General features: G+C 33.7%; 1 protein-coding gene and 1 long non-coding RNA gene across 3 annotated transcripts in view; one reads left to right on the forward strand and one right to left on the reverse strand.

The window, feature by feature from the left end:
- Window positions 1-1975, reverse strand: part of LOC111088767 — a 17835-nt gene extending 15860 nt beyond the window's left edge. Inside the window, exon 1 of the long non-coding RNA XR_002613192.1 lies at window positions 1701-1975. This is a non-coding gene — a long non-coding RNA (uncharacterized LOC111088767). The remainder of the gene's footprint in view (window positions 1-1700) is intronic.
- Window positions 594-8670, forward strand: LOC106471068. Of its 2 annotated transcripts, none has more exons than XM_013931656.2 (3): window positions 594-1148; window positions 4798-5030; window positions 6580-8670. In XM_013931656.2, exons 1-3 carry the CDS (start codon window positions 1001-1003, stop codon window positions 7738-7740), a joined length of 1542 nt encoding a protein of 513 aa, XP_013787110.1. In that variant the 5' UTR covers window positions 594-1000; the 3' UTR covers window positions 7741-8670. The 2 variants fall into 2 exon arrangements, with proteins under 2 accessions (XP_013787110.1, XP_022255398.1); XM_022399690.1 differs by lacking the exon at window positions 594-1148 and adding an exon at window positions 4210-4322.
- Window positions 8671-10236: the final 1566 nt, after the last annotated feature.

Here is a 10236-nt window from a genome sequence, read left to right on the forward strand (position 1 = left end):
TATTAGTATTGTTCATACCACTGATTTATAATTATTAGTATTGTTCATAGCACTGATTATTAGTATTGTTACGTCACCGTTGTTAATTGATTTTCCGTAACTTCGTACCGACGAAACTTAAGCGACACAAGTCTTTACTTAATAAAACTGGTTTATTCTTTCCGAATATAACTTTACCGATACTCTCAACTTCAACAATCGCGTTAAAACAAACGCGAATCAACGAACGTCCCTCGTGCTCTCTGACTGCAGTTCAATTACTCACTGTCTACACACACACATTACATTACAATCTCCTCGCGTCACGTTGTCCCCTCTTATATATACCCGCCTACCCTAACTAGCAAACACTAGAGCATTCGCCAAAGTACATGATAGTTCTAGAAACGTTGCGTCACAGTAGTCATGTGACTCGATGACGCAACACATTTATTTGTACAGTGTACACAGTTACAACATCTATATTGAGTAGTTCTTAAATGGAAACTGTTAATGGCCTCAATAAAAACGTTTAATTGCGTACACAAAAATGTTTACTTTTATTTATTTGATTTTACGATAATCATGATCCAAAAGATCAAAATGTTACTAGCAGAAGTTTATTTAATATGACGAGCACGTGACAAACTCTTACGTTTCATGGAACTGGGTCGTGCAACACACACGAACTGCAGTGTTACCACTACTGTTCACATGCTCGATGTCATTAGATTCAAACTGTTCGGGCTCGAAAAGTTAGTTAGTTGAAAAAACAGTTCGTGAAAGTGGATAACCTTTGTAAAGTGTATTCAGGTGCATCGTTCAGAGTTTAGGAAATAGAACCGATACGGTCAAGTGAATCAATTTTATAGACATCAACGAACAAAGAAACTAATGCCTGAAAATTTAGTGTTACCGATACCAATTCTGTAACCAGGAAATAGTTCGGTATTTATAAGGACACTCAGGTGACCACCAAAGGACGTAAAAGTCACAACAAACACTCGTAGTTTAAACAACAATGTTTATCTCCTTCGTATTTATGATGCCGTTTCTGGGTTCAAGAGGACAAGCGGAATCATTATCAAAAGCTCTAGAAGCTGATGCTAGTGATGTCACTTGGGCTCATGCTGTAAACAGCCGTCGAGAACTGGAAAGTTACCTGGCAAGTACGTGGCTTCGTATATTTACACAACACGTTCTTTGTACTTAAAAGGCTGCTTAACAATTAATGAACGAATTGAATCTGAACATTGCAGGTCTTGTTTCATTACTTCTAGTTAGACCGGTGTATTAAATTATCTACATAATATATTATTTACTGGATTAATTATTAGTTCTAGTCTATGTTAATATATTACTTTGAAATTCGAATTATAATTTTGAAACTCGTTCGTGGGTCCTAAGTAAATATCAAGTTGTGAAAAAAAAAATTTACTTTTCTTTCGATTTCTATGTTTATTGAACTCGTGTATGGTTCAATTTCCACTTTTTTTATGCGAATCCCTGACTACAATTTTCAAAACTATCTTACAGTTACACTTCCTAATCTTAATTAATTATCTTTATAATGAGAAAATACCTGCAGCTCAGAATTCGTGTCTAACGAAACAAAAGCATGAGAGTTTGCTTGTTGTTAAGCGACACAATGAGTTATTTGTGCTATGCCCACCACAGGTTACGAAATCCTATTTTTAGCGTTATAAAACCTACAGACTTACCGCCCGAGCCATTGGGTGCTACATAAGATAGTTTCGTTGTGTTCAGTCTTACAAGTGCTAGCGACAATGTAATAACGGGTCAAATTACGATCTCTGCTCCAGCTATGACAATGTACTATAAGTTAATGAAGGACCGTAAAAGATTAAAATAAAAAATCGGCACATCTGCATAAACAGTCGGTGAAAAATTATTTCACCCTCTAAAACCAGGCGTGGCTTAGTGTTTGACGCACTGGAGAGTACAGTGTTTGCGTCCTGTTACCATCAAAATAAAACAAACACCACCGCGTTCTGCACTTTTGGGCAGTGTATGCATTATTCGGTTAGACAAGCACTGACAATGGGCGTTATTGATTATCTGCCTTCCCTCTACTCTTATCAGTGAAAATAAGAGGGCGCCCTTGAATAGCTTTGCGAGTGTCAGGTTTAATGTATGTGTGGGCCCAGTTGTTTACAGTAGGTGTTTGTGACTTGTTAGCGATAAATTTCAACAATAAACAAACAGCACACAGTTCCCTCGTTTAAAAATAATATATTAAAACAAACGTATATACAAAAATTCCTTACACTATTGACAAGACGAATTATTCTTCTCTCCTCTGTTATCACAATATAATCTGTGATAAATTCACTTACGTTACCCCAGTTGATTCTAGAGCTTTAAATAATTTTCTTTTTTGTCAAAAGTTCACGCAGGCTGGTTCAATTACTTTAGAACACCTTTTGACAAGACAAATTATTCTCTTCTATCTCTGTTACTTAACTTCCTTTAACTTTACTTCTGTGTCTGCACATATTTATAACATGTGACAGAAATATCTAGCCTTGTAATGACAACAATATTACAAATAAATATAAAAAAAACTTAGAAGTTTCAAGTAAGATGACATCAACAATATTACAAAAGTGTAGTACAACAAGTAAAATACATTCACAATGTAGGACTCGTACAGGGTTACGTAAAGAAACTTGTCATAACTATTAATTTTAAAATAATTAACTTTAACACTCTTGTTATGAAAACTAAATAATCATTAAATATTAAATCAATAAATAAAGTAAATGATAACTTAAACTGAACAGTCTTGAATATCCAACAGAAACAACGTGGTACTTGTTTCGTTGCTGTGACTGGTTACTCATATTTAGCCTAATATGCTTAAGTTAGGTTTAAGAGTTACATAAACGAAAAGTATATTTTGCCACTTTTTAATATTGTAGTTATATAAATACTTACACGTTATGAACCAGCTGCTACCTTACTTGTCTGAATATCTGCAGGATGTAACTTGACACAAAATAATGAAATTTATAAAATTAATTAAACTGATGTTTGAAAAATGTAAAGCAAAAATAACAAGTAATATTTTGTAAATGTTTTTCTCCAAAAGTCTACAATTTGCAAACTAAGCATAAAAAGGAATAAAAAATACTTTGCCCACTTTTATTTACGTCTACTGTATAATCCTGGCTGGCTCGCCAATATCAGGTTTTATATGTATGGGCAAGATTCCTTACAGTAGGTGTCTGTGACTTGTTGGCGATAAATTTCAACAATAAACAAAGGGCACGCAGTCCACTTATTTTAAAACAACATAATATAACAAGTCAAACACACACACACACACACACACACACACACATATATATATATATAAATGTTCATTACATTGTTGGTTACCAGAGTTGTATCCAGAGCTTTAAATAATTGTCTCTTTTCGTCAATGTCGAGATTCATATGGGGCCTGATTCTTTACAGTAGGTGTCTGTAACTTGTTGTCAACAAATTTCAACAATAAACAGACAGCACAGAATCCACTTGTTTTAAAATAATATATATTCAAAACAAGTCAAACGCATGTACAAAAATTCCTTACACTACTGTTTACCACAGTTGAATCTAGAGCTTTAAATAATTCTCTTTTCATTAAAGTCCACACAAGCTGGTTCATTACTTTAGAATACGATTTACAAGACAAATTCTTCTTCTTTACTCTGTCGTTACAATACAATCTGTGATAGTTTCATTTTAAAAACCACCACTATACGCTCTTTATGATTAAACTCACAATCACGCAGTCTAGATCTATCTTTCTAGCTAACTATATAACTAACTCGAACTACATTTCGTGCACGTATTTAGGATGCAATAATACTCAGTCAAAACAACGAGAAAAACTAGTAACATGATGCAATAATACAACAAGCTACAATTCACAATAATTGAACCACACAAAGTACGATTTCTACACAGTTACGTAAACAAACCTGCTATAAACTATTGATTCTAAAAATAATTAAATTTAACATTTACTCTATATTTAAACTGTCTAAATCATAACCACTTTGCATAACTTAAAACAGTCGTGTATATTTAACAGTGCGAATATCAGAAAACAAACCATTCTGCTGTGTATTATTATTTCTAGTAAATAGCTTAACTAGCTTTACATCTCTTTTTCATTTCTATTAAATATTTTTATTTATGTCTAGGACAATCAAATTTTCGTCCCCCACAAGAACACTGTTGTAACTGATGACATTATAGTAAAAGATGTATATATGGACAACTTCCACTCTATTAGCTTCATGTTATACTACCGAAGCTTGTAATAGCAAGAGGTAAATAAAATTTCCATGTCTGTGGTTTCTTTTGGTAGACAATGGTGGAGCCCCCCCCCCCCCACCCTTGAATAATAGGTAGATGAGAAACTCTCACGTTATAGTTAAGTAAATTATGTAAACAGCTTAAATTTTATAAATAACTCCAAACTATAGTTTTAAAACAAAAAGGCACATGTCCTCCTCATTCCACTATGGTTCGATAAATCCATGACATTAAGAAAATACTTAGAATTAAAAGAGTGAAGAAATCTCAGTGCAGTAAGTCAATAACCAGATCAAAAATTAAACAGAACATACATTTTTGGTTTTCAAATTGTTCTATAAGTTTATCTTTAATTCACAAAAACAGCTTCGAAGCAGCTTCACAGTTAACTACGTGAAGAGATTAACAATAAATATTTATATAGATATAAATTGACTTCATAATTAAATCAATTCCAACCTTCCTTTTTGTTTTTGCTATTTATTCCAGGTGACGTTGCATTTTTGGAAGCTGATGTTTTGTTAGGACACGTAAAAGGCAAAGAGTCCAGTCCGGCCGTTCCTATTATGGCTCATCCTCCCTTGAATACCTCGGATATAACTTTGGAAGATTGGATTGACACTGTCATAGCAAGTGGAAAACGAAAGGGCGTGAAACTTGATTTTAAAGTACTCGATGTTTTGGAAGAATCATTACAAATTTTGGAATCTCGAAAAGAAGAGGTTAGTAATGTCCCAAACCAGGGATTGGGTATACTTTAAGTACCATTTTAATAACCTAATAATTTTACAGAGACTGTGTATACTTCAAGTACCATTTTAATAACCTAATAATTTTACAGAGACTGTGTATACTTTAAGTACCATTTTAATAACCTAATAATTTTACAGAGACTGTGTATACTTTAAGTACCATTTTAATAACCTAATAATTTTACAGAGACTGTGTATACTTTAAGTACCATTTTAATAACCTAATAATTTTACAGAGACTGTGTATACTTTAAGTACCATTTTAATAACCTAATAATTTTACAGAGACTGTGTATACTTTAAGTATCACTGTAATAACCTAATAACTGTATAGAGATTGTGTATACTTTAAGTACAATTGTAATAACCTAAGCACATTACGGCTTAGATAAAGCAAAATCTTAAAAAAATAACTGCTGCTATCAATGTTGACCTTAGGTTATTCAGGGACTATTTTAACGTGTGGTTCAGACTATGTTGTGACCGCTGCTCTTAATGTTGACCTTGGGTCATTCAAGGGCTATTTTAACGTGTAGTTAAGACTATGTTGTGACCGCTGCTATTAATGTTGACCTTGGGTCATCCAGGGGCTATTTTCACGTGTAGCTCAGACTGTGTTGTGAACGCTGCTATTAATGTTGACCTTGGGTCATTCACGGGCTATTTTCATGTGTAGTTCAGACTATGTTGCAATCGCTGCTAGTAATGTTGACCTTGGAACATTCAGAGGCTATTTCCACGTGTAGTTCAGACTATCTTGTGTAGTTATAGAAGTATGTACAGTTGTAAACATGATTTTATGCAGTTCCATTTTTACATGTAAATACCGGAGACCTGTAGAATCGAAAACTTTTCTTTACAAATGTACATCACATTTCATGTATACTAATGTGGGCTACAATATGATATAGATTTTAGCATCTTTAGATAAAAATTTAATAAAAGTTTCATGAACATCTAATATAACAGATTTTCATTATGCGCAAAAATCAACTTTGCATCCCATGAAGCAAATTTATAGTAAATAAATAAATATAATAATGCCTACCGCCCTCTGGGTACATTACAATGTGTACCACATTGTAACTTATCGTTTGTGCATCTCTGAAATTAAAATAGCCCCTGCGGTCATTGTTGAGTATTTCACCCTGCATTGCTTAGTCTGAGAAAGCTTTACAATTAAGATTAGTTAGGCCGGTATTTAAATGTTTCGTTACATGATTTGGTAATACAAATAAGATTAGTTAGGCCGGTATTTAAATATTTCATTACGTGATTTGGTAATACAAATAATATTAGATAGGCCGGTATTTAAATGTTTCATTACGTGATTTGGTAATACAAATAAGATTAGATAGGCCGGTATTTAAATGTTTCATTACGTGATTTGGTAATACAAATAAGATTAGTTAGGCCGGTATTTAAATGTTTCATTATGTGATTTGGTAATACAAATAAGATTAGTTAGGCCGGCATTTAAATGTTTCATTACGTGATTTGGTAATGTATGATATTATAGCTTCATCAACTCTGGTTGAATGCTGACATTCTTCCCGGACCAGTTGATGCCAACACACATCCTGTTAACGCCAGTTCATTTCTGTATTTGTGCAACCGATACTTTCCCACAGCTACGCTCTCTGTAGGATGGACAACACAGTTTAAACCTAACGGCACTTACCTTTGGAAACACGTCCACCAGATGGCGGAATTGTTAAGATGTACGGGAATCAATCAGTCGGTTACATTTCCGGTCCGTGCTGCATTTGTCGGACTCTCTCTACACAAACTACAATGGCTCGTAAGCGTTGTCCAACATTCGACGTTGACAGTATGGAGCTCCTCTTGGGATGCTGTAGATGTCAAAGATCTACTGAAACTACGAACTTTACTCCCGAAATTGAAAGTCTTTTACGACTTGCCTGAGCCTTTATACTCTTCTTTTCAACACAAAAAAGACTCGACGAAAGAAATTCAAAAATTGTCCACATTTGATGAATCAAGTTGGTTTAGTGTGCGTTTGAATAAGAATGAATCTAACTGTAGATCAGACCCATTTATTAGCCCTCGTACTGTTTTGTTCACAGGAAACAACATGTTTCCATACATCACGAAGAATACTTTTGAAGTTGATTCCTACACTTCGCTAGAGATTGGCTGTAAACTTAGTTATTTTACAACATATAAATCAACTAATTCAAGAAATCACGAACATGAACCTCCCAATTTAAAGTTTTTACTGCCCGGAATCAGATCTTACCCTGTAGTAGCAGCTGATAACAAAGATGAAATTAAAGAAAATGAACAAAAAACTTTACTTTCTGCTTCAGTGTTCAGCTCAGAATTTAATAGATCAGATTTAGAAGAAGTATGTCACATCGTGTCAATATTCGTAAAAACTGGAGTTAAAATAAAGACACGGAAAGTGTCTTGTGAATCCGACGAGATCTCTGTTTCCTCTTCATCTAAACAGCTAATCACGACTTACGAAACTTCCTTTTATGTTTCCCAACCAATAGGAATAGGTTTTGTGTTTGAAGGGAAAAGTTCTGATGGTGTAGCTTTATATGATGTAGAAGTAAAAGGCAAACAAACTGGAGTTAATTCTGCTGTTTATTTTCAACTGAAGTCTGTTGTGTTTATGATTACCTTGTTGTGTACTATGACACAAAGTTTTTGAATACGATATTAGTAAAAAACAGATTATTTGTATGAATTAATAAGCCCAAATTATGTTAGTTGTAAAGTTTATTCAACTTCACCAGCAGAAGAAGAACATCACAGAAAACTAATGTAAATATGTAATAAGAAAACAAAGTTGTATTGTATGTAGAAGATAAGTGATTTCATACAATATTGTTGTTATAACAAACAAAAACATAAAATTACTCAACATGATGCAATAAGTGGACATCACCGGTAGAGAATTGCATAAAAGTAAATCGCTAATTTAAGTTTCAACTTGTCCAGGAGCCTATAATATATAATAAACAAAAACAAAATAAATTAGTAACTAATAAATAATTGAAAAATAGGTACACAACTTACCTGTTTGTATCACGAGATTGAATGTAGGCCTAAAGAAAGTACTAGTTTACATAAAATGTATAAGGTTTTTTTTTCATTTCTTACTGAAATAGGCGGCGAAACCAGGGTAGCCATAGGGACACGTTTTTACCTTACTTTTTTAGCAAATTAGAAAAGTTCCTCTCTTCAAAAAATAAAAATTGTTACATTAGAAACAAAATAAAATTAGTAAAAAGCAAGTACAGCCTAAAAATATAAAATGGGTTGGAGTTTCCAGCATTTTTATTACTGAAATATCAGTATAAATGCGTAAGGTGCCGCTAGTGCTTCCGCCGCCTATGTTCACTGGACGTAGAAAATTACTTTTAGTTTGAACTGTACAAATCCTGTATTGAAGTAAAATATTAAAATTATAATTTTCCCAAAGAAGATAAATTTTATTGACCCTTACATAATAAATTTTTTTTGTGTACCATATACGGATGTTCCCGAACAATCAGAATACCGTAATCACTTTTATGTCTGGAGTCGTATGGCATGATTTGAACTTTTACTGTGTTTTAGTGCCTAGAAATAAAGATTCGGTTTTATGTATGAATTTTGTGGGTTTGTTTTTCTGTTGTTATTGTCAAATATAGGCTGATTATTAAGCCTAGAATTACCAATGTGCGTCGACTTTTCTAGATACATTTTCCAACATTATTTATGCACCAAAACTGTCCATGTGTTAATGACTTTGTTGGTTACAAGGTCTGTAATTATATATCAAAATTTGTAAACAAAAGTACTGTGGTATTTCAAGGTTCACTTATTTTCCTTAGAGTAATCGGTTAGGAACCGCAGGATAACTGAAGGCTAGTCAGGAAACAAATTGCAGAGCAGAAGCTTGAATTTCACTAAGTCATAAAAGAAGAGAGAGAGAGAGAAAGAAATTGAACAAAAGCTCGCACAGAGTAAACCTTTATTCACATGAGGAATGTCTAACACTGTTGGAAAGTGGATGGGGCTAAAAAAAACTAAGTGAATGTAACATAATTGTAATCAATAGTGTATGTACGTAACTGGAAAAATGGGAGGGTAAATGCTCCTTCTGCCCTATATGTTAGGCACCTGTGATTCATTCGCGTCTAATCTTGCTCCAGACTGAGAGAACATGACATTATATATAGAAAACAATAATGTCCATTCTTTGATGATGCAAGCGCCACCAACCTGACTGACGATCATTTTCACTTCAAAGTAAGGGATGTTATATCACAGGGCAATTACCTGACTTGTCAGTAGAGAAGAGCAATGTAGCATTCTATTCAGAATACACTGTGTTACAGCAAACGTTTTTTAACATGGAGCGCATGTGATGCCCTGGTTGACTGGCCCAGTTCTTTGAGTAAATAGGGGAAGAGAAACTTCTAGGATCCATTGACTGTCTTTCTGCATTAAGGTAAAAACACTAAAGATATACATAAAGTTGGAAAAATTATGTAGTAACTGAGGAGCTAGTAAATATACGGTAAGCTTTATATATCACAACGACCATTTATATTGCAATTAATCCCATTAATTTCTGCTGGAGTCGCCCTATGCATCGTAAACAGAAAAATAATGGTTTCAGTTGTTGTTTTTTGTGGGGTAATCTGTTCATAATGAAAGTTAGAACAATAACAACAAAATTACTCAATATTATGCAGTATGGGAACCACACCCCTTGTATTGTTGCATATCTGCTTGTTTGTTAATTTCCCGTAGAAATTATTTCTGAGAAACTTTAGTGATACAAGTCCTTTCTTAATTAAAACTAGTCTATTCTTTCTCGATACAACTTTGTAATACAAAATTTCCACAGTAACTTTAAACTTAACTATTTTTATAAACACATGCTATAATTCACAGCAATTCACACACTTTACTTACGGTGCCTACTGTTCACTTGACTCAATTATCACTCTCTATATCTATCTATCTATGCATTTTTTTTCTATTTATCTGCCTATCTCTTGGATCTATCGCTGGTTTATATACTAAAAAGAGGGCACCTGGAACAAACTAGAGTTGCCAGGAATATTCATGATCATTCGAGAATCTCATCACGTGTTACCAGCGTCACACGACTTCCGCTGTCGAAACACTGCACCTTCCTTAGTATTGTTCA

This window comes from Limulus polyphemus, unplaced genomic scaffold (assembly GCF_000517525.1).
Source record: "Limulus polyphemus unplaced genomic scaffold, Limulus_polyphemus-2.1.2 Scaffold4386, whole genome shotgun sequence".
Lineage (NCBI taxonomy): Eukaryota > Metazoa > Arthropoda > Merostomata > Xiphosura > Limulidae > Limulus > Limulus polyphemus.